This window comes from Lonchura striata, chromosome 11, assembly GCF_050655825.1.
Source record: "Lonchura striata isolate lonStrDom1 chromosome 11, ASM5065582v1, whole genome shotgun sequence".
NCBI classification, from domain to species: domain Eukaryota; kingdom Metazoa; phylum Chordata; class Aves; order Passeriformes; family Estrildidae; genus Lonchura; species Lonchura striata.
Genome location: NC_140713.1, coordinates 6,691,218 through 6,717,483, shown reverse-complemented (window position 1 = coordinate 6,717,483; position 26,266 = coordinate 6,691,218). Strand labels below are relative to the sequence as shown.

Here is a 26,266-nt window from a genome sequence, read left to right as displayed (position 1 = left end):
TGTCTCTCTGTACCTCAGCTTCAATCAAAACCTTTCACTGGTCACCCTGCTCAAATTTAGTTCTTTCAAGCTGGAACAGCTTTGTATCTTGGATATCAGGAATCTGAGGCTCAATTTCAATCAATCTTTTGTTGTGTCTGGAGTAAATGTGACATCTGACATACTTCTCAGATTTCTGATGTGTGCAATAACAAAAACAGTAAGCATGCACTCCACCCAAAAAGATATTTCCTTTAAGATACATTAAGTGCTTGAGATATTAGATATTTAACAGATCATCAGTCATACAGATAATTTCACAAATAATTATTATGGAGTAGAAAGTAGTAAGTTTCTGCAGGCTCTCAATCTAAAGGGCTGGACTGTGTCCCTGGAAGTATTTAAAAAGACATGGAGCTGTGGCACCTGGGGACACAGTTTAGCAGTGAGCTTGGCAGTGCTGGGTTAATGGATGGCCTGGATGATCCCAGAGGGCTCTTACAACCTGAATAATTCTACATTAATATTTTGAAGACAGTAAGTATTTATTGTTAATTATTTTTTAGCATATAAGAATCACTATATAACAAGACAGTGAGAAGTGATATTTCAGAATCAAGGGGATGATTTTCTGATATAAAATCTACTTCATAAAATTATACATATGTTCAACAGAAAAAGTAGAAAAGTTAGACGTTAAATCAAGACAGAAATATGGCTGCAACACATTCATTTTGTGATGCTGGTCCAATGGCTTAAGCACAGTTTCACAACTGGATGAAAGCTTTTTCCTTGCTGATGCTGGACTTGAAAACCTCTGCAGCTGTGCAGATAGCTAAAAATGAACCCAGAAAGCCTATATACAAGATGAAGACAGACATAAACCTCTTTCTGAGATGTTCTGTCTCCTGGGCACTGTTGGAATATTTTCCACATCAGGACACTTTCAAAATTAGTTTGCTCTGTCTGAAGAAAAACTCAGTAACACGGCAATGGAGTGCAATCAGAAGAAAAGGTCTCCTGTGGCAGGCCCCGTGTGCAGTGGGAGCTGTGCTCCCAGCTGAGCTCTCACATCAGGTGACAGGGGTGCAGGGTGACAGGGTAACAGGGGTGCAGGGTGACATGGGTGCAGGGTGACAGGGGGGCAGGGTGACAGGGTAACAGGGGTGCAGGGTGACATGGGTGCAGGGTGACAGGGGGGCAGGGTGACAGGGTAACAGGGGTGCAGGGTGACAGGGGGGCAGGGTGACAGGGTAACAGGGGTGCAGGGTGACAGGGGGGCAGGGTGACAGGGTAACAGGGGTGCAGGGTGACATGGGTGCAGGGTGACAGGGTGACAGGGGGGCAGGGTGACAGGGTAACAGGGGTGCAGGGTGACATGGGTGCAGGGTGACAGGGGGGCAGGGTGACAGGGTAACAGGGGTGCAGGGTGACAGGGGGGCAGGGTGACAGGGGTGCAGACTGCTCCTGCCCCTGCGCTGCAATATTGGCGTGGGGAGGGGAGGCAGCATCACCTCTGCCTCAGAAACTGCTTCCCAGGTGGAGGGCTAAAATTCTGGGAGGATGGCATGTGGAAGGAACTGGAATGACCTTGCATGACATTGTTTTGTGTTTAAGGAAAAACACAAGAAATAATGAAAAGCCACCAACAGCTGGCATGCACATACATACTCCACAGCAGTTTGTCAGGATTTTAGCTGCAGATTCTATTCCTTATCTCCCTCCAATACTGAGGATAAAGTAGGAGAAGCAAACAGCACATGCATATATTTATGATCAACTTTTAAAAAATTATCATGAACCTTAAGGGCATGACTCCATGCTTATGTATTTGCAGACAGCTCGTTTACTTATCAAGATATGCTGGCACCCTCAGCGACATATACCATACCAATGCATAAATAAGTCATATACTCAAATTTGACAACTGCACAAATGCTTTCAACAAAACACATTGCAAATACAAAGATGAGGGGTTTCTCTTGCACATTTTATTGTAAAGGTTTTAGTTTACAAAATATTTCTGTTAGGCTCAGCACCAACTGTGAGAGGAGCCACATGAAGGATCTGTTTTTCAGCACCGTTGGTGAAGCGTTAAGCAGGCACAATCTTTCTTGGCATTGGAGGCTCCTGATCTGTCAGGCACATCTTGGCTCTGTCACACACAGGGGATCACAGCACAGAGAGCACAGTTGGTGCTGAAGACCAGACCTGCACACCATATGCATCTCAGGGGTTTGGCTGCTGGGATTTATTGGTGTGAGAGGATCTGCTTCCCTGGCTGGCTCTGGGCAGATACCCTGGGCTCAACACCCATTAGCAACCATGGCAGAGCTGACCTGCTCTTGAAAGCTCCCCAACTGCTTTCCACCCAAAACAAAACCAGCACATGCACTGAAGGACTGATCCCTGGCTCTGAGCAGGCCCTGCAGCTGAGGATGAGTGGGAGAGCTTGACTCAGACATGCACTACTGACCAAATTAAGGTAGTGATATGGTAACCTCCAGTGGGTTCTTGTTAAGAGGTGCACATCCAATCTCCCCTGCAGGGTGCATCTTTACCACTGACCTGAGATGAAGGCAGGAAAATGCTTCTGGAGCAATGCTACAGAAATGTTGTGTACCCACAAGGTAAATGTTACAGTTAGCCAGAAATTGTTCACACTGATTCAGTAAGCCTTTCAAGGTGACTTTAAAACAATTTGAACAAAAGCCTCAGCCACTGGCAAAGCACAGAATTCACAGATTCACCAAATTGGAAGAGACCTTCAAGATCATCGAGTCATCGAGTCCAACCCAGCCCAACACCTCAACTAAACCCTGGCACCCAGTGCCACATCCAGTCTGTTTTTTAAACACATCCAGGGATGGTGACTCCAGCACCTCCATGGGCAGCCATTCCAGAACTGTATCACTTAAGCAAATGAAAGCAAATGAGCCTTCATGTAGAAGCTACTTCTTTCTTTTCCAAGAGGAAACAGTTGCAAAGTCTAGGATTAGAGTGCCAAGTTGCAGTTTACAATGAAGCACTGTGGGAGGTGAGGATCACTGGCTTTGCTGTCTTCTTTTTGGTCAGCACCTCTGAAAATCATCACACATGAGGATGCCAATGCTCACCTTCAGGCAGTCAACCTGAAAAATCCTCCAAGAGGTTCCTGTGTATCCATTTTTATTCCTTTAATAACTTGCTTCTAAGTGGAATCAAAGACATGTTTGCTACAGAAAGAATTGCACAAAGCAGCAGAAGAGCTGCAAATTAACACCACTGAGAAAGCAAAATGCAGTAAGAGATTCTGATTACTAGCAAAGGAAAACAATCCCCCAAGATGCATTTGAGATCAGAAAGCACCTTGAAAACAAATAATTAGAAGAAAGAGAAGAAATGTCAGCAATATTTTAAGAACGGGACTATGCTGAGCATCAAGCACTACAAAAAGTGTAGCTAGTAGCTCTGTATTAAGGACATCTAAATAAAAAACAAAAGACCATTGACTAAAGCTGGAACCTATTTCCATAATGATTTAAATCATCGCCGAATCAACCCAGAAGAAAGCATTAACCCTTCTTGCCATTTTTGTCTAAGGCATGAGAACTAAAAAAGTACTGAAGTTAAAGAAAGAAAAGCTGATTCAATAGTATCCTAATCTTGTCCAAAAAGCTTCACTTATGGCAACCCTCAGCTAGAAGAAGACATTCCATTGCACAGTGTTATTCTTGATGACTGATAGCACCTGATGAGAGCTGTGTTCTGCCCATGGACATCAGTCAAGAAGATCTGAACCTGAGCCTAAGACAAGAGAGTAACAAGCAGCAGCTGACGGTGGCTTCTTTGGTGGCTCCAGAGAAACCAGTGCCTCCACCCCCACCTCACTCCAGCTGGAACCTCTGCCCCTGCTTCCCAATGGATGCCATCCACACCAGCATCACCAGGACACTGGGAATGGATTACCTTTGTTTTCCCATTTGTAAAAATGGTTCCTTGGTATCCTAAGACACTGCAGTGAATAATTCATTAGCATTTGGACACTAGTGGGAAGTAGCACTTTGTAGATGAGTGCCAAATATATCCAAGTGTGCTTAACAAATGCTCCTATTCTCCTTCCATGACACTTAGTGATGTCTGCACTTCAAACCACTCCCCAGCTGACAGCTTTTGAAAGTATCACTGACTACAGGACAAATCTCAAGATGTAACACCCTGTCACACTCATCAATGTGTGTTAGCATTCTCATAATAACAGTCAACACATTAAGCACTTCGGCTACATATTCATTTAGCATCTCCTCAAGAATATAACACTGCACAGGAAGAGCAATAGCTAAATGCACCCATCACATGACAAGTGATTTATTTCTGTATTGAAATGTTGTATTGATTACTCCTGATTTCCAGCTTAACCAGCGTATTTTTTTTAAATTGTATAACAAACTTGGTTTTTATTTAAATGTACTATTCTTTTCTATGGAAACGATTATCAGGCCTGCAATCTAAAAAGGAAAGATCCTGTCAAAATATGCCCATTTTAAGTGTTCAGGAAAATATAAATTGCAGCATGAATAGAATAAAATATTAAAAATTCCTAATTGCAAAAGCTATTTTTAGCTGTAAATGTAGCTAAGTGAAATATTTACAATGCATGGCAATTTCACAGTATTAAAAAATGCCTATTATTTTTGCCATCATTATGTTAATTGAATTCATTCATTTATTAGGAGCCAACTTAGAACTGTTAATATTATTCATTCTTCCTTCATCACTCATAGTCAAAACACAGAATACAAAGACCTTTGTCTTCAAATTGCTATTTCATGTAGCTATTTTTATTTAAATAAAAATACGGGCTGCACTTCTAGTGGTAGGATACAATGCCAGCTGCTAGCGACAACAGGGAGTCATAATGTTGTTTGGATATGGCATTCCAAGGACAGCCCTTCTCTGTGTTTTAAATCCTCCAATAGTTCAGCAGCAGCTCTAATTCCACCTCCAGCCCTGCAGAGCAGGAAGGACACCCAGGGAGCTCCTGCCAGACCCAATCCTGAGCTACTGTTGGAGTTTTCTCCTCCGGGGTTCCCCACGATGCGTAACGCAGGTTCTGGGTTTTCAGTCCTGTGGGGAGTTCAGCCTGTTCCCACAGGTCACAAGGACCCACTACACAAACAATGACCAGGCATTTCTATAGGTTTAACAAAGTGATTTAGCCACCAGCACCCAAACCAGATCCTGCAGCACAGGTTCTAATCCACTGTAAGTGAATGTGAAGCCTTAGTGGCTGTGAAAAATCATACCATCACCATCTGTGACAAAAGCTTAGAGATGGGAGTCTCATTTCACTGGGATGTTAATGCTCAAGTTATATAATGGTACTTAAACCAGGAAACTTTTCACAGTTATATAATGTACTTAAACCAGGAAACTTTTCAGACAATTTAGAAACACAATTTTCCATAAAACTGCTCATGCTCCTGCTGCAATTTTGCATATAAACTGGAAAATTGCATTTACAAATAAGCAATTGAGTAAACTGCAGAAAGAAGTGAAGGTGCTAATTGTTCTTATTACCTTCAAAGCAATATAGAATTATTGTCATTAACATAAAAATTATCTTTTTAAGTGTGTGTGACTTCAGTGCAGGGCAAAAGTTTCTGAGTAGCAGCAGAACAAGTGGAACACATATACCAACATATATAGCTCATTTCAGTGCCGTACATCTCTGATTAGATTAATTCCACTAAGTAAGATTAATCTCTGCATGAAGCACACAGCTGTTCTTCAGGATGTATCCCACACTGTTCTCTTGTGCATTTCTACAACTGCAGGGAGAATTTTTATACCACTTTCCCAAACACAGTAACCTTCAACACTAGCTGTTCAGCAAGAAGCAGAGAGAGCAAAAAATTCCAAATAGATTAGTTTAATTGCATCCTAATCTTTGAGACAAAGAATTTTTGATAAGAAATACTCAAGGTGTATTTCAAAGAAAGTATTTTTGAGCACTAGAGAGTAGCTGTAAAGCCCTTCTCCATGGTGCTATTTAATAAAAAAAGCCAACTGCAGCACAGGGGTGAGCATAAACACGATCTTGGTGGCAGCAGCTGGGCAGTCACTGGGGAGCCTCTGGAGTGCAGCACTCTATTACCAAGTTATATCTTCAGGAGACAGAGGTAGCCACCTACCTCTCTTTGTCTTTTCCAGTGCAAACAGGTCAGAACTCACTCTGGTGGCATTTGCAAACATGACATGCCTAAAAGGACTGATTTTACAAATATCCAGGGGGAAACTGGATATAAGCTATAAAGCTTAAACAGTTCAGTGTAAATCATTCTCTTACCTGCCACAGATGCAAGTGTAGGAGGTGTGGCGCATGCCACCTCGAGTGTAGCAGTAGTGCTGGAACAGGCTGCAAAGAAACAAAGGTGGTAATTATTGATTTATGCAAAATCACCCCAAGACAGGAAGAAAAACAGGTTCTGCTTGAGTACAGCTGTGTTGGTGTAAATCCCCAGCTGCCCAACGAGGCTCTCTGCCTATTTCTGCTCAGCTGAACACTCCAATTGCCCCACATGCACATCTCAGCAGCCCTGCAGAGCTACAGGTGATTTCCACAAAGCCATTAAGCAACTCTGCAGCAGAGAAGATAATTCAAGTGCAGCTCAGTGACCTCAAATGGCAATTGCTTTCCTTACAGCTCGACACCAAAAGGGAAATTACTGTTGGTGAGAGAGTTCATCGGACTACAGAACTAACAGGATGGTAACAGTTAAAATGCTGAAGCTGGTAAAGCTGGCCAAACTCCACTTTGGAAACAAAGTGGAATTGAGAAAATCACTGCATCGCTGCATTTCAGGCACACAATCACATCCATGATCCTTCTTTTTAATCCTGCTGCCCTCAGTCTATGTCATGTAGATTCAGGAAAAGTGAAGTTCAACCAGCCCTTCACAGAGGAAGGAGCTGGCCAGACTGATGAAAGCTCTTGAAAATAATTTCAGCAGAAATCCTCTCCTTTTTGCCACCTCACAGAAACCTTCTGCTGGAAGATGAACTAAATATCCCCTAACCCTGATTTGCATCTGACTGTGCTGTTCACCCTCCTCTCCAGACAAGGCAGCAGAGCTCTCCCTCCCCATAAACCAGTTCCTTTCTGCATCACAGTCCGGCCTGGAACGGACATTCTCACGTTTTCCTGTCTGTAGCAAATAGACACGGAGAAAACTAAGACTTACTCATATTCAGACTGTGGTACCTAAATACCTCTATGATCATTTCCTGTCCAAACATGGGGAAAAAACACAAACTCAATCCCAAAAGCAAGAAGCACATGTGGTAATATGAGGCCAAGTCTCCTGCAGCCTGTAAGGGACAGTACAACACAGCATTGTTTGCTTTTGTGTGTGCTTGGGACAGGGAAGGGAAGGGAGAACAGCCCGTGGAACTCCTCTTTCACTGCCATCCTGCGGGAGGAGCTGTTTGCCCTTAAAAAGCATTACAACATTTCCATCTTCACTGTCAAAGTCCCTTTCATATGAGGACAGATTTGCCCAAAGCACAATTAATATAGGATTAGGTGCTTTACGAGCTAAGCACATATCATGGATCCTTTTATTCTTTTTGAAATATGCTCTAGTTACAATCCAATTCCCTGTATTACTGAATGAATTCCAAAACCTCATTTCTTGTAATACTGAAATAATTTCATTAACATAGAGTGATAGCGGTGCTATTCAAAGAATAGAGATGTTGTGATTTTGTCCTTCTTCAGCAGCGAGTCACAGAACACAATTTAAATCCAAAAGATACTAAGGACATTACATGCTAAACTGAATTTAAAAATTACTAAATTACAGTATTTAAAGAGAAACAAAAGAAAACATACAAATTAATCACATATGAAAAAAGAAAAGCCTCCATCTAGAGACTCAGTAGAGGCAAACCCTGTTTATAAGATCTCTTTTCTGTTCAAAATACTGTGGTACTTCACAAGGCAGAAAACACTATGTTTGTTTTGGCCCATAAATGAATAATGGCAATTAGGAGGTCAAATGCCAGAGAAGCTAAGGAGAAACTCTGACACGATTATCTAGCAGAGATATCACTAAACTGAGCTGATAAATGTATCACCTAAACTGTCATTTTTTCTGATGCAGACATTCTTTCACAGAAATGGACATTTCATATGGAAACATTTGCTTGCAGGCAAGCTTTACTCTCTAAGACATGACACTATACACAAACATTTTGCACAATAATTATACTGTAATATATGTATCGTTACATTTTAGGAATCAACTTTTAGCATATTTTATAGACCCTTCAACTTAAATGATTGAATAAACTATGTCCTCTAGACAGCAACTTCCAGTAACCTTATAAAGAGCTTAAAAATGAAATGTAAAAACGAAATAATGAATGCCCTAAACATCCTTCCATCATCAGTGATGCAGAATAGCAAGGTTTATTTTTCCATATGACAACTGATCACATATTCATAGCTGCAATTAATATGAAACTATGCAGCCAGTAATGGCAGTCACCTCTTGCAGTACTCCCTTACTAGCAGTAAAAAGCGATAAATAAATAAAGACATGTGTTGTGTAATCTAGCTGTAGCCTGAACTTTGTTTCTGTTTTCACCAAACATCATGGACTTCCTTTTAAGACTAAGAAAGAAGGGTCTATCTGTCTGATTGAGGTGATGATGGTACAACTCTGCCAGGTGATGAGTTTCCTACTAGCAAAACTACTCACATCACTTTTTTGAATTCACTTTTTCAGGGTATGGTTCCATGCAACTGGAAAAAAAAATCCAAAATTTCCATCAGAGACAGCCAACATCCTTGTATAATATGGCATAGGTAAGTGAAGGACTGGATGTCCCTTTGATGACAAAGGCTGGCTTTTCAAAGCCAGAAAGTACATATGTAGAGTTAGAGAAGGTGCCAGGACTTTGAAGGTGAAGTCCCAGTTCCACTGAAGTTAATGCAGATTCTGCCACTTGATTTCATCACACCAAGATTTCACTGTCTACACTCTGCAAAAATCTTTAACCAAAAGAGCAACATGAAAGTACAGAGTCTGAAATAGTTGGATGGAATATAATTTAATCTGGCACTCTGCATACATTGCAAATACTGCATCCTGAGCTTCTCCTGGTCTTTCTGATTGGAGGATATGTGTGTTCAGTCAGTTTTATGTTGGTGCTGGATGCTTTACCCTGAGCTTCTAATGCAACCAACACAGGTACAGAAATGAAGCAGCTTTCTCTACTCCTTCTTGCACTGGTTTCAAAGCTTCATACCATGTTTTTTTGTGCAGCATTTCTCCAGAGGGTGTGTGTATCACTTACCATGGAAGGCTGGCCTCAGTGGTGTACACAGACCAACCACTGGAGCATTGGCACGTGTCACCTGTCAAATGCAGACACCTTTGCTAGAGCTGGCATGGGCTGTGCATTGCTTTGGACACAACTGGTTTTGTTGTTGTTGCTGTGTAGAGGAACATCCTGGGTTTGGTGGTCTTTGTTTTGCCAAAACCATCACTTTTTTTGACTGACAATATGCAGAGAGTTAAGGCAGTTTTTAAAAACTCACTGTTTTTTCCATCAATTTAAAACACCCCAAGTATGAGTCACCATCAACTCCAGTAAATCTGACATGGTGCACTTCCCCTCCTTGCAGATTTGCTAAGGCACAAGATAATGTTAACCCCACTGCTCTGCTCAAACTCAACTGTCTCACTGGCTGGGCTGACTTGAGAGAAGAAAACTCCCCTTCAGAAAGAATGGGTTATTCACCAGTAGAAATAACAGAACAAGTATATAATTGGTATGTTTCAGATCCTATGGAGTACTGCATATATCCAAACAAATCTCCAGAAAGCTTAAAGAGCCTCAACTTCAAAATAGCCTAAAAAAACCATTAAAGTGAAACCTTCTACAAACAGTCTTTCTGACAAATTATCAAAATCACTCTGACAATCATGTTTGTGCTTTATGGTCATCTCTGGTCCAGCTTCTACTGCTATCTAATGCACACTGACAGTTACAGTCACATTGTGCTATGAATGGAAAATGCATTAAATAAGATTGTTTAATGCTAACAGTTTTCCTAATTTATATGAATTGAAAGAATAAGGACACAGAAAGCAGGAGGAATAGAACTATCTGTATTGATTGCTCTCACATTTTGCTTATTTTCAGTTCTTCCTCATACTAGAATACAACAACACATCCATGCACACCCAGAAACATTATTTTTATTTCCGAAAGACGTACATAAATAATCTCTAATTTTAATTCTTATCATTAGCTCTTCTTGAGCTATAAGAAATATAACTCAAATGTTGCTTTTTTATAAAGCAACATTTGCATTTCTCAGCTATTCACTCCTGAAACCAAGACACTTCTAGATCAAAAAGTTTCAAATTTTAAATAAAAATCCAGTTGAGCATTTTGACCTGTATTTTACAAAACCAGTAAGAAATGCAATTACAGAAGTGTAATAAACATGACGAAAAGAGAGACACAAGGAACTAAAAGTGACAAGAATATCTCAGCAATGTTTGACAAAAAAAATCTAGAACCTCACCAAGTTTCTGAAACACTGCCCAACAGACTCCTCAGTGAGCTCCTGATGGCCCCACACCCTCAGTAACTGCAGCCAAGTGCTGCAGAATGACACATGCACATCACTTGAGGCTGGAGGAACAATTACTCATCCCAAGGCTTCTGACGAGAGGGATAGAGAGAAAACCACTGAGTAATCCTGTTCATGATTCCCAGGTACTGCCTCTAGAACCCTTGTGGATACTGGCAGCTCAAGAACCCAGTTTTTAGGCTGTGTATCAGAGAGATCTGCTGCCAGTTTGCCCTGTGAAGCATAAAAGTACAGAAGAGTCAAGGACACCTGTAGGTCAGTATCTCATTAGGGTGTTTATACTGAAAACAGATATTTGAGAAAGCTGCCTCCTAATAAAAAGAAACCTTTGTATACTTTAAAAGTATTATTTTTTGAACATAGCCTCTGAGAATTGCCTTGAAATGCAAGCAAGTTTGAACCATAAATTGGAAACCACACTAACTTATGGGAGTTCTGGACAGAATTTGGAGGATTTTCTGTAGTTCCTTCTTTTATTTTTATGACTACAATTAGAAGATGTAGATGAGTATCTATTAGTTACCTGTGCACTGAATTACTTTTGAATTACAACTGGAATGTGCCTTTATGCTTTTGTATGGTGTAAATATGAAGCATAGCCATGACACAGGCTAAAATCCAAAGCCTTTCTAAAGTGTTCTCAAAAGGACAACTATTCCAAAGCTGATCTCTTCAGTTATCCCAGGACTGAAAGCCATTATTTTGATAATTTAGACACATAAAAATCTCCACATAAGAAAACTATAAAGCCCAAACTCTACAAAGTTTGGAAATGATACAGTAAATACTGTATAATTTAATTATTATATTAATTAAAATTAAATAATATAATTACACAGTAAATATAATTTGCAAATTATTACTAAAGCATTTATACTTTACATCAAACTAGACTGAAAGAAACATGCTCGGAGGAAAGAAGACAAGGTGTCAGTAACAGCCCAACACTGAATACAGGAACAAAGTGAGCAGTGCTTCCTTTAATCCCACACTAGACATAGTGAGGTTCTTAAAAATAGAGCATTTTTCTTTGTTAACCTACTTACTCTGCTAATGTAATTTATTTTCCATGAGCAACTAGATGCTTAAAGGCTTAGCCTATTTAATCCTATTTTCATTTTGTTCACAACAGCACACTGCAGTACCGCAAAACATCTCTGAGGTTGTTTTAATACAAGAACAACAACAACAAAAAGTCAGTACTTCATTGCAAAAGGGTAAAATAGAGTGGGGAAATCTAGGAGGAATAATCCAACTTACTATTAATGAACAAAGAATGGATTACTAACTTGCAGCCAAACAAGAAAAATAGCAAAATGAGCAGATGAGCAAAGTTATTCTTCACCTTGAAGACAATATAGTTAATGATTTATGCCAGGAAATTGTTTAGAACAGACCTTGCAGATCCATGAACAACGGGAAATATAACTACTTCTGTGCATTGACTTCTTAAACTGGTTACACTACTCCTAATGAAAGTTTTAGATTGAAATCCCTGGCTGAGTTATTTTGCATGCTCACAGAGGAGAGTTGTTGAAGCCTTACTATCAGCTAGAGATACTGACAGGAGCTGTATTTTGAAGCATCTCTATTTACAATTGTCCTAATTTGTATCATGCACAAGCAGAAATAATATGTGATTTAAAAAAAATGTTGATCATTCTGAATTCTAATATCTATATTCTGTTTTCATTTTTGCTGTGTTTTCTTCAAATAAGTTATTTTCTTTATGTGCACCAAATGCTATGTAATAATAGAACCTTAAAAGTGACCAATGTTGAGTTCCGCAGGGACAGAAGAAGTGTAACTTTGGCAAGCAGGTATGACACAGGAAACTGGCAGTACATTAATGTAAATACAGTAAGAACATTTATAAAGTAAGGGAGAGCTGTGAAGAAGCAGCACAGAAGTGGGCTCACCTCTGTAATAAATAATTCATATTGGGATTTCTAAGTGTATTACTTCTCTGTACTAAAATGGATCACAAGGCAGAGCTCAGGGCAGGAACAGAGGGTAAGATTACCTAAAATGCAGATATATTTTAAGACACAAAGCAACACAGGTCAGAAGGAACACCATTCCTTCAAGAAGCAAAGTCCATCAAGCTAAAGCCATTAATATTACCCGGAAACTAGAGACACACAAAACAGAAAGTCCATAAATAATACAGAACTCAGCACTGTCACATATGTCATTTATGATTGGCAATGATTGAAGGTAATTGATAATATCAGTTCAAGAACAGAGAGTTTAGGTGAGGAGTAATTAGCATTTTAATTGCATAATTGGGAACTATAAATTACCTGTCTTATGTAAAGAATAACTGAAGAGCTTATATAACATGAGCTGATAATTAATCTTTTTGTCTAAGCTAAATGGGTTGGAGAATTTAGAGAACCAGGAACTGCATTTCCTCTCACACAGAGACATTTCCTTTAATTTCATAGCTCTTCCTTTTATCTATGCCACATGAAGAAAATCTTCCCCCATCAATTTGCAAATCTAGAACTTTTGAATGATTTTCTGCAGTCAGAGAACACGACTTCTGATACTGCAGCAGTTTAAGATTTCCTGTGGAATGATCTCCCCTTCTCTCTTCTCCCTTCCAGACAGGTTGACCTAAGTTTTTTCTAACAGGGACTGTTGGAGTTCAGTCCAATTTTTTCTTTGTCCAGTATGAGGAAAGGGCAAGAGCTTTCCAAGATGTGATTTTAAAGTGCATATGGACACTCTCACTTGATTTGTCCTTCACCTGATTCTACACTGGTGCCACATCTCTTTGACTGGAAATTCATCAGTTTAGGCTTTCTCACAGTTGTTCAGCTAAGCCATTTCATTACCAATGTTCAAATGCAAACAATGATTATGTAAGCCTGTAACGTCCTACTCAGCTGCTGCTTTTCCAGAAGATTGGCAAGACAACGGAATGGGTACCCCAGAGATAGGACAGTTACGAAGAATGCTCTGTAAATACCAGTTTTCAGTAAGTTAATATTTAAATTAACACTTAAGAAGCCTTTAAAGATGTCTTCAGGTATGATTGTCAAATTACTGTCTTCCTGAAATTCTTTTAACTCTACTCAGAAAATTCACCTATCATTTGTCAGAAATGTTTGATTCATCTGTCTAAAACCCACTTGATTGTGGATTCAAATATTATGACTATTACACTACTGAAATCTTTAACTATCAATCATGCTGAAATAAAGTTAGTATTCATATTTCATAGCAATTTCATAGTAATTTCATAGTAATTGAGCTGATTAAGATACTCATAATAACAAGGTTTAATGTCAACTCTAACAGACCTGTAAGTCAAGGTCTACCTCACCTGGTTTTTGCAAGGCAGAGGCTCAGAGGCAGGAGGTGTGTGCTCTGCTCCTGCAGAGGTGCCAGCTCAGCACAGGGGCTGTCACAAGGAACACAACTAAGGATCACCCTCAGCCAGGCCAAGTAGCCCACCAGGTGATGGGCAGAAAAACTGCCTAGTTTTTCCTGCCTAGTACCAGAGATACTTGTGCTCTTGGTGTGTACAGCGACAGCCATGGCTGGAGGTCCAGCTGTGATCAGAGCAGCCCAGGTGATGAGGCCACTGATGTGAGACACCATCCTGCTGCCCGCACAGCCACGGCAGGGACAAGGGGCACTCACTGCTCTGCACCTGGGAGCTTCAGCACTGGCACCAGGAGCACACAGCTGGAAGGTGGGAACTTGTCCTGTGCTGTGCCCAGCCCACATTCCATGTGCTCCTTGCTGCTCCTGTCTCTGCCAGGCTGGCTGGAGGAACGCAGAGAGCTCCTCCTGCTCCGCTCCTCTACAGCGAGGAGGAGCTAGAAACCCTTGCATGGCATTTCTTTTCAGCCATTTTCCAGAGCAGAAGGATTTTCAAATAGTTTTCAATCTTTACTAAATGCATAAGTGGGAAACGGATCCCACTGCCGCACTGCAAGGCAATGATCATTAGAAGGTCTCTGGTTTAATTCTTCACCAATTCCAAAGACCACCCGGAGCCACATCCATTACTAACAAGGCAGAACAAAGTTCTGCGCTGGCCTACATTTTATATGTAATTTAATATTAAAGAAAGAGATGGCACAGATTTTTCTGAGACTCATTGCTGAATTTCCAGCTCTAATAATTCTAGATCACAACTGGCATATTTTAAATTAAATTTTTAGTAGTTTAAACCTATTTATCAACAGCTAATTAACGAGGTCTAAATCCTTTGATGACAGAATGATTAAACTGCATTTTAGCTAATCCATCTTTAATTAAAATGCTGCCAGCAAACCATTTCTGGATGCGTAAAAAAGACACATTTATAGATGCTCTCTCTTTAACTATGCATTATGTAAAGCCAATAATTAGAAGAACTCATGATTTCAATTATATTTTAATTACTGTTACATATAAAACATGCTTTAATAGATGTAATGCAATACATTTTCTTTCTTTACAACCCACTAATCATTCCTATTGGGGTGACAACCAAAGAAAAGGAAGTTTAATACATGCGACAGTACAGGAATCTTTTTCTAGCTTTGAGCCAATTCTCTCTCCATTTCCTCTCTGCAGCAGAAAGGTACTTAATTATCTCCAAATCTAAACCACAAATGAATCCCTATAAATCCCCGCTAAAACTCTAAAAGGAGATTAGCAGTAACTGACCATAATAAAGAGAAATGCTTTATCCTTATTATTGCATCAGCATGTCTTCAAATTTCTTCAGCTCAAAGCACAAGGCTACTACAAGGCTCCTCATTAGGGAAGGTGACAATTAACCAATTTTCCCATTTAATTCCTTCCTAATTTTAGGAAACAAGAGCCAAGCCAGGCTTTACTTACTGGAGGAGCCATCAATTTTCATTTCTTTAGGGTATCCCCTTGCCTCCCTCTGGCAGGGGAGGATAGTAGGCAAACATAATGTCATGGCTGCAGCCAGCTCCCCATCACCTGCATTAATGGGAAGCTGAGACTTATAAATGTGACAGTGATAAAAGTTTAACTGTTCTTTACAATGGCTAAGGCAGTTTTAGGTGCATCTCTTTCTAAAGCTGTTCAGGAAAACTCACTATCCCATAGCAATTGAACTTTTAAAGTTGCATGTTATTGCAATAGATTTTGTTTAGCTAAGACAAACTAAAATGTGATAAATTACAGGTTTTAAACATGTTTCTAAGGTCTCCATACTCCAAGTAGTTGCACATCACTGTAACCTGCTTTATGGCTTCACTGCTTGCAGTGATCTGAATGTGACATAAGGAAACCAGTAACTCTGTAGGAGAATCCTGTTTACCCATTATATTGTACTTTACAAATATTAAAAAGCAATATTATATTATTTCTTCTGACTCAGACATGTTAAAATTCAATTTTCTTGTTGATTTCTACTCTTTGGCTATGTTAATGAAATTGATGGTATTTCAGTTTATTTCAAGTTTTCTCTAAAAATGTTTAACATTTAAAACACTGTGATAGTTAAGATGTTTTCACCACAGGCACCTATCATGAAGTCACTGAACATAGAAATACTGAAATAACAACAAAACAAGACCTGAGCTGCTGTCTACTTTGATTTACATAAATCCTATCCTTTCATTTCCATTTTTTTTCTATTTCTGCTTATAAGCAAGCTCCTGGGGGCAGAGAATATATTTTATTACCTTACAAAGTGCATTGTCCATTTATATTCTGATGAAATAATAACAACAGCTTATTATGAAGAGTATATGAGCTGTATCACCTCAAAAGAACATGTCTGGAAAGGTCATTTGGAATATCTAACTACTCATATCTTACAAGAACAAATGCTGATGTAGCAATGAGCTTTATCAAGGTTTATCGAGAACACTCATCACTTTTTAAAAGATTGCAGTAAATCTGCCTGGAAGAGAAAACACACCGAATTTGAAATGCAAGGAATTCTCAGAACTTTAGGCCTGTTAAGCTAAAGCTTAAAGTTAAACACATGATTTAATCTGAGACTTTAGAAAAGCTTCCAAACCTAAAACAAAACTTCCAAACTAAAACCAAAAATGTAGTTTTATAGTTTAAAGCAGAAACATGCCAAGCTAAATAAAGTTTAGAGTTTAAGATATTAAAATATTTTTAAAAAGCTACAAAGATAAACAGAGAAATTAAAATGCAGCACTGTAGGTTTGTGTGTCATAACATAATTAGCTAATAAAACTTACACTGCAGCATGAGTCAATAAAATGAAATATTTAAAGATTAGGTCAAAAACATAAATATCCTTGTTGGCAGTGTTTTATTAACCAATAACCCCTTAAAAAGTCTTACAACTAAGAGTCTTATAACCTTCTAAACAATGCAATATTGATGTAAACCAAACCCATCCTTCCTACCTCTGTAAAAAAATAAACCACATTATCAAAGCCAACTCAAAAGTCCCATCTCTAACTCATTCAAAGCACCTCCAAAAATCACCATACCTCAAAACTTCTTATGAATGGTACCTGGCTGCTGTTCCCCAGGAGCCTTGCAGTGCCAGCAGCAGTGCCAGGCAGACAACCAAAACAGCAGCACCTCATGGCACCTTTCTCCCACCCACATTACTGCTCTTCCTGTCTCTCATGATGCCTTGGCAGGATGAGACCAAGGACAAAGATGTTTAAGGACTGCACACACAGTAATATTAAACAAGCTGAAATATTCAAGAAGAAATATTTTAGCTGTTAGAAGTACAGGGGAAGGACAGTAATAAGGCCAATACCAGAAATAGCATCATGATAGAAGCCAATCAGATATATATTGACAGCTTGTCTTTCACTGTAATGCTCTGCTTCATTTAAATGCTAACTATGTAACTGCTTTTGTTTGAAGACAGCACTTTGGCCACTGAGTGTTCTGATTTCCTCCTCAGTCTACAGAGACTGCCAGAGCAAGGACACAGCATGAAAATGCCAGGTGTCACCTGAGAGGTGACTAACATCTTCTTGGGAGGGTACTTTCTTGGAGGAGGCTCACGCCAGACAATTTTACTTGCCAGAATTCAGATTCCTGCAACCCTGCCTGATCTCCCACATGCTTTCTGGAGTAACACAGTGCATTGCTGCTTCCCCAGCAGAGAATACGCAACTAAATATAGAAAAGCTGGTTAAGTATTTCAGAATCTTCTAGCAAACTTCACAACACTATGCAAACATTTCTTAAAATTGCATTTCCCCTGGTCCCAAAAGCCTTGAGTAAGATGGTGTGTTTGGCTGGGTCTGCTTCCAGATGCTGTATCGTCAAAAAGAAAGTTTTCTTGGCTTGATAAATAACAGATCAGAGATGTCCTTCTCTAATCTTTCTGATCATGTTTCAAGGGTCCCAGTCATATAAAATGAGTGAATGGCTGTCCAGAGGACTACACTATTTACCACAAATTACTTCTTTATGGAAGAATCAATTTTATAGTCTCCTGAATTTCAAACACTTGCCTCTTCAATCCAGTGGAATTACTCTTCTGAGAGCCAAGCCTGAGATAGATGACTACAAGGATCTACTCTTGGGGCTATGAAATATCTCTTGTAAAAATGTAGAGAGGACCTATAAGTCTTTGCAAAAGACTCTGAGTTAAGAAAACATGTATCAACACTTCAACATTATATGGTGAAAAGTGTCCAGACTAATCCGTTGAGTCTCCAACAATCTTCTGTCCTGACACACCAGGAAGCTAAATTCAAGTCAACCCAATACAACAGAACTAGAAAGGGTTATCAAGAGACACCCCCTCTGTGTTGTCCTGGAAACTCCCATGTGCACAGTTTTCTGCTCATGCAGGGAGAGTTTTGCAAAGCTGAACTCATGAGAATAAAGCTTTAAAGACACATTGACTGATTTCAACTCCTAAGGAGACAATATGCAAGTTGGAAAACAAATACCACTGCAAGACCCGGGAAAAAAAAAAAGAAATGCATTCAGGACAGATGATTCCAACAGCTCTTAAGCTCTTGCAGTCTCAAGAAGAAATCCATAATACTGATGGTTATTCCCTTAATCCATGTTGCAGAGTACAAATCATCATCTGGGTGAAAGTGAAGGGAAAGTACACCCTCAACAGAACTTTCAACAATTCAAACTGTCACACAAGGCTTGACAAATCCATTTGCCTGCTTTAAAGTGACACACAGAAAATTGCCTGACTTGGTGTTCATCAGTTTCTGCAGATCTACTGATCTTATTTAGAAAGAATTAAAGCTGTAAGGATTGGAAAGATAGTACTAACCAACTATAAATGCGCCTAACATTTTGCTGCATGCCTGAAACTCTGAGGGTGTTTCAGCTACTCCATTCATGGCAGAGCCTCCACGAGCAGCAAATAAAACAAAAATTCCAGAACTTAGCTAACAGCAAAATGTCTAGAACTGTAAAAGAATGGAAGAACTTTTGTCCTGATGCTGCATGTCTACTTAAAGATTGAAATGTTTATGTCAAGATGTGAAATTGCACAGAAGAGCATTGTCTTTGTCTGTGGGGAAGCATAGTCCAGCTATTGCACCAAAATTACATGATCTGTTCTCTCTATACAGAAGATTGTTACCCCACAACCCCAGTTCCTTCTCCCTACAGGAAAATGAAGGCACACAGAAAAACAGTTCAAGACACAGGGGCAGCACTTGCAGGACTGTGTCTCCCAGACTTAGCCCCACAAACTCTTCTGTGCTTCCTGCTGATGCTGCTGGAGAAGAAATCACATCCACAAAGATGGTTGGAAAAGCTCTACAGTCACACTGCCTTCAAGCATGTCCCAGAGTCTAATGTCACATCCAAGCAGCAGTGGATTGATCTACAGAAATCCTCAACTCTTATTTCTTGTCATGTAAATCTCTGCAACAGGAATATGAGTAGCTGCAACAGGTCATCCTACAGACCACTAATTCTGCCAGGAATATAAAGTCTAAAATACCTCTTGATTGGGCTAGCAATAACCTTTTCACTAGTGCACACTAACCTTCACCATCTCTGGAGGTGCCTATATGCAGAAGAGCTAAACATCTTTCACTGTATTCAGTAAACTGAGCAGATATAAACAGAAATATGGGCTTTATTTGCCATTCTTCTCAAAGTGAGAACAGATAACATCAGTGCTGAAACCTCACTAGCAGGCTATAGATGTAATCACTCTTGCCATCAGATTTGACAGGTCTCCAGAAACACAAGGCAAAAAGAACTGGCTCATGCCCTGAGCACCAGGCAGAGGACCAAGAGCAGGAGGGATGGTAAAAGACCAGGATTGTTGAAGACCATGGAACATCAGGAAGCAGTGAGGGCTGCTCAGTGAGGGCTGAATTCTCTGAATTCAGGGTGGTTAGAAGCTGCCCATTGATTTGCTCAGACACGTGCATTTTTACACTTCACTTCTAAGTCCTTCTTTAAAAAATTCTTTACCAAAACAAGATGGTTCTCTAAGAAGTGCTTATTCTGTGAACAGGTAGAATTCACTATTTCCCTTGTTTATCATTTATATATTAACTGTGCCTTCAGTTTCTATTCAATGTCATCTGGCTTCACCATACAGTTACTAAAAATGTGGGGCCATTTGTTTAAGCACCTAAGTAGCCCCCAAAAGAATTTGAATGCTGCTTAAAGTATTTTCTGTATTTACCAAACTGGCTATTTTTGGATAATGCTGTGTGTAGGCCATCATATTTCTCAAGAAAGAAGTGTTCCTTCCCATCACTTTCAAAATGGAGCTGACATTAGAAGACATCAGCTGTGACTTTCCACACAGACATCAGGCACAGAAATAATACAGTGAGACATTTCAGAAACATTATCTTGGACTAGAGTCACTCCCCCTGAGGTAATTAAGCCTTTGTTCTGATGTATATACAAACATCTCATTAGCTGTTTCTGAGAGCTTACTACGCAGAGGACATGTTCAGTTGTTGGCAAACTCTCACAACTAAATTATTTCCAGATCATAAGTGCAGTATTCTCTAGCTTTCACCTAAATTGCTTCTTAAACTTATGACCTCTTTCTTATTTATATTTTAAAAATGTTATATTGATAGGCTCAACTGATCAGATGATCCAGATCTTCCAGCTCAATTCCCATCACTTTGATAATCTACCGACTTTCAAAGGTCTACACCTACATGCTTTATTGAGATCTAGAAATTTCTTCTGAGATGTCAATACTGCCAGATTTAACATCATCTCCTTTGCAACTCCACTTGTGAGAAAAGAACAAGTGCTGGAAGATGACTCGTTCCTGACAACCACTTCTGTCAGTTAGCCAGGCTTAAATCCACTCAATGTGTACCTTATTAATACGGTTATACAGCTAATCCCCATGTCGTGTGATAATAAGTCAAATGTACTGCTGAGGGCTAAACATATTAAATATAAGCCACGGAATTAACTTTATCAACTAAATGTAAACTAAATAAAAAATTAAATCCTGGTTTCTTCAATAAGGTGTCCTTCATAACACCATATTAATTCAAATTAATTTAATACTTGTCCTCCACTACTGGAACTTCGTATCAGCACTGTTGCAGTTGCCAAATAAGCTTTCTTCATCATGAATTCAGCCTGATTCCACTCATAACCCCAGCCTGCACCTCCTGTTTGCTCCCTCTCCTCCTGCCCCAGTGTAAATGAGGGCCAGATGATCTGCTAAAATTTAAACCATGTTTTAGAATTTCTATATTGAATACACATGCAGATAGTAAAATATTTAGGACACAGTAACAGCCAACAATAGTAATTCATTTCCTCATGGAACAAATATGCAGTTTTTCACTTTTAATACTTACTGAATAAGAAATGGAACTGCTAAAGGAGATCTGTCTGCATAATGGCTTCATTTAATAAAGTTAATGCCGAAATTATGTTTATATATATATATATATATATACATGCGCATATATATATATATATATATACATGCATATATATATATATATATATATATATATATATATATATATGTATGTATGTATGAAACCTGCATTTTTAAAAGGACTACTTATTTAACTATAGATGTCAGGTGACTGGTAATTCTACCAAACAATTTCCTTTTTTGCTTCATTTTGAGTTTAGTTACTTTTATTTGTCCTCAATTATTCAGCAGAAACCAGTAACATCAATAAAAAAATGTCAATTTTGATCTGCCTCATAAGATGCAAGAGGTCTAGATAGATTTTTCAGTCAGCAGACAGGGTGAGTAGAACAGCTATTATTAACAGCTGTTAGACAGAGTGGCAGGACCAGAAGACAGCTCCTAGATTTAGGCTGGATTAAGTGGATACTGTACTCAGACAGACCTTCAAGCACTGTAAATAACTTTAAAACTCTACTGTGTGGCTGTACGCTCTCTGCTGTCAGAATTGGTTAGGTCACATCATGAGATGGTTCACAGCAAAGTGACAAGGACTTTGCTGAATTGCAAACTGTATATGACTTATCATAATAAATTAAAATTACTTAATACAGGTACTGGAACAAAGGTGTATAAGAAGGAGTGAGGCAAAGAAGATTGACACAGAACTAATCAGAAAATCACTACAGGAGAGCAGAAAATGCAGCAGTTTTCCTAGAAAGTTCACTAGCTTTTAAATAACATTTTCTGCCTCTCTCCATGCTATCAAATAATTCTTTGGTGTCATAGGTTACAATGTAAGATGTAACCAAAACTATGTATTCTATCACCATCTTCATAAGCTGCTAAAAGCAGGTGGGGCAGTGTTCTTTATCTCTTCCATGACTTGACCCTGATAACTCTGTGGGCTGTCTCTGTTCATGGGCCAGTGAGTGTCACTGCATGGCCGATAAAATTACACCATCCCATTGGGAGATGCTCTGCCCAGGGGGAGGAACTGAGCATTCCTATCTGGATACCATCTGAGGTTTGGAACACCACAGGCAAGAGCCTTATCTATAGGATTCCCAGAGGACAAGTGCTACACAACACTGCACCTTCAAAGGAAGATCAAACTCTTCTACAGCATCACTGCTTCAATGGAACCACATCTATCCCTTCAAGAGGACTGCAGCCACCATTTAATCAGACTGCTACCACCACCCTGACCAACAGGGTGCCAGGTTGTATCCTGACTCTGGCAGTTTAGGCCAGTGTTTTCTGCCTTTATTTTAATTTTCCTATTAAACTGTAGCTCTGACTCTGAATCTCCCGCCAGTTTGTTTTCAGCTAGTACATTTGGGTTCATGGCATCTGTATTTAAAATAGTCAAATGGAAATAACTTTTAACTGAACAGATACCCAAGTTCCATGACCAATAGGGATAAATACTCAGTCTTCATGAGCCAAAGACAGACATATTAGTCATATTAAGAAAGGAATCAAAGCAGCATGTTTTACAGCAGTTCCTGATCCTGTTTAACAAAAGCACAGAGATCATACTAGCATTTAACTTTCTTTTCCTTTCATTTTTAAATGTGTTTGCCAATATCCATCTCAAAAATTAAGACAAAATCCCATAAAATATAGAACAGAAAGACTCCAAACCCAAATAACCCAAAACAGCTACTGGCGAAGAGCTCAAATGATCATAGAAGTGTTGTCTTTTCTTCTTTTACATTAATATTTTCAGGTCCCCCTTATTGCTCCCTGAATTTCCAGGTTTGTGTTCTGTAGCACTGCAACTTTGCAACAGAACAAACAATGAGAAAGTTAGTTACTTTTATTCCAGTATTTCATGCTCTTATGCTAATTGCCTCCGTGGACTTCACGAGAGACCACTTCATGCAGCATCCCCTCGTGCCACAGCCCTGCTGAGGAGCAGAAGCAGGAGCAGCCCTTCTGGAGGCTCTTCCTGCCCTTGCCTCTGAGCCACCCCACACTCACTGCGCCCAGCTGGTGCCTGTGTGCCAAGACACCAGTGCTGCTCACCAGCTTCTGGACTGGGCTCTAGGGAGCAAGACGGAACACAGATTGCACAAACTTCTGCTGCTCCTTTTCAACAGGAGCATCTCTTCATGCCCATCTTGCATTATTAATAAGGCTTTTAAATTAAGAATAGCCAAGAAGGTAAGGGGGTTCTTTCAGGAAGCACTTGAGTATCCTGGAAATTTAAGCCCATATCCCCAAAATATTACAGACTGATTCTCACTCTATCCAAAAGATCCAGTTGGCCTTAAAAATCTAGCATTTAAAATTTTAAATTCTACTGAAAAGGCGATACGGAAGAGGAACTAGAGCACTTTTCAAAATTGAAACCAACATCTTTCCTTACATTAACAGCAGCTCCTTTGATAATCTAAGCTGAAAGGAATCCAATAGATTTTTCACTCTCTAGTCTTACTTTTAATACTCTGTTAGCTTGGATAACGAAAATAGATGAATCCCATTTCACTTGCAGCTTCTTGTGCACCAGGTGAGCTCACCAGCCCCAGCACAGCCCAAGATGCCTTTAGGAAAACATGGCTGCTCCAGGCTTCTCCAGCTCAGTGAATGGAATTGCTTCTACTGCTCCTCATTAGGAAAAATTGGAGAGGAGTGGCTTATGAATAATGTTACACAATTGTGGTTACTCTCAGGGAGGAATACAGATTTTTAATTTCTCTTTTTGAATTTTTAGTAATTGCAAACGGAAAGGGATGCCATTGTTATAATGCACACAATAAGGAAACAAAATGCAGTTCTCCAAACTATTTTGTTTACTTTCCTATCAAAAAAATCAATGCAATAAAAGCCCTTTAAACTGCTACAAGTAATCTTTACCAAGTTTAAGCCTCTTTTTGATCACAGCGAACCAAAACAAGATCATGATGTACAAAGCTCACCCACAGGAAAAAAAATTTCTTTGTGCTACTAATTTTGTAATACATTTTACCATGTTTCTCTTGAGTGAGTTTTCTACAGAATCTTGCCAAACTCGTTTACAAATGCTCCCAGCTTTTGGGAGCATTTACTCCAGCTGCTTCCAATACCTGCAGCAGTTACCACACTGAGGTGAACTGCAGTTTAGAGACTACCCAGACTCATGTTCCTATTCCCATCATTTACCAGCAGTTTAATTTTGTTCTTCTTATATTCACTAACCTGTGTTGAGAATCTTTAAAAACAAGTGTACCACTCCTTTAATTAGTAATTTCCCGAGTTGTATTCTGCTTTTATTTCACCTCTTAATGACTAACAATAACTAAACCCTACCTCATAACAAAAGCAGTCTGAATAGCCCAACAAAAAACTGGGATGTGTCTCTCATACTCTCAAAGGAGCACAGCTGTGGAAGCACCTGAGCAGGAAGGAACCTAGGGTGGTTTTGGGGGCACACTTGAATGTTGCACAGAGGAACAGGAGATCCAGGTGAGGATGGTCATTTGTTGTTACAGGTACTGAAGGGAGAATTGGAGTTTCTCTGTCTCCACAGAGACAAGAAATAATGAAAGGAAAAGCATAAAGTGGTCAAACAGACTTGTTTGGCATCTCTTGGCAGAGCTCAGCATGGAAACACATTTTGAAGTTCTGCTCCTCAGAACTAGCTCAGCTGATCCTTATCCCAGCTGGCTGACTTGGCAGTGTCTCAGCTGGCAGCTTTCTTGACTTCAGCTAGTAGATGAGCATTTATTAAAATTCTAGTTTTCTGTTCTGTTCTCTTATGAGAACTTCAGTGCAAGGCAAGTTCATCTAGCCCCATTAATGAATTACGTGTACTAACAGGATTAAAACCTAAGTATTTTTCACACCTCAGGATGCAGAGGCTATGCATTGGCACACTGGCACTTAGTGATGATTTTTTTACAATCCAGAGCATCACTAAGGTTGGAAAAGCCCTCCAAGACCACTGAGTCCAACCTGCAATCAAGTCCCACCTTGTTCCCAGCCCAGAGCACTGAGTGCCACATCCAGGCATTTCTTGGACACCTCCAGGGATGGGAACTCCAAACCTCCCTGGGCAGCCCCTGCCAATGTCTGACCACCCTTTCCAAGAAGAGGTTCAGGTTCAGGTTGGAAACCTGAACCTCCCCATGTGCTGCTTGAGGCCATTTCCTCTTGTTCTGTCTACTCTGTGCCTTGATGCCCCCATGCCCACACAACAAGATTCTTTAGCCTTGGACAAAATTGTACATTCAGGCCAATTAATAATTAATTTCCTAACGACTCTCCTATGCAACAAATATATTCCTTGAACAGGGAATACCAATGGACTTCACAAAAAATTAATCTGATACAGTCTCCTAGCTGAAAAAAGATGAAGTATACAATATTCTAAGAACTATTTGTCTTTATTCAGAATATAGATAATTGTATAAACCATTTTAAGGCTTCTGAGTTTGCTATCTACAACTCTCAAACTATTACCTTGCTATGAATCTTCTTCGAAGAAAAAGGAGGAATAAACCAACAAGAAAGACTAGAAAAAGAAATTACCAACCTAAGGAAATCCTAGTGGCTTCTCCAGCTCTCATAAGTAAAATGCTATCCTTTTGCTTCCTATTTCCCACTCTTTTTTCCTAAAAACCCTGATAGCATGAGGAATCTGTTTCCATTCTTACAACCTTTTGATTTACTCCATGTTGGATTTTTGCAGTAACAGCAAGGTCATGTAAAATTTTCTGTAAACTTTTTGTTGGGTAAAGAGCATATCTATATTTACTTTTACTTACTTTTATGTTTAGCAGCCTTATAGGCAGTCATCTTCCCTAATCCCTTTGGACTTC

General features: G+C 39.5%; 1 protein-coding gene across 6 annotated transcripts in view; it reads right to left on the bottom strand.

Annotated features, from left to right (window-relative positions):
- The window catches only part of PEPD (peptidase D), a 199,672-nt gene that overhangs the window by 56,420 nt on the left and 116,986 nt on the right, over positions 1-26,266 (bottom strand). For all 6 annotated transcript variants that reach the window (XM_085589437.1, XM_085589435.1, XM_085589434.1 and 3 more), the window contains one exon: positions 6,308-6,376. In XM_085589437.1, the coding sequence (XP_085445563.1) occupies positions 6,308-6,376 (69 nt within the window). The remainder of the gene's footprint in view (positions 1-6,307; positions 6,377-26,266) is intronic.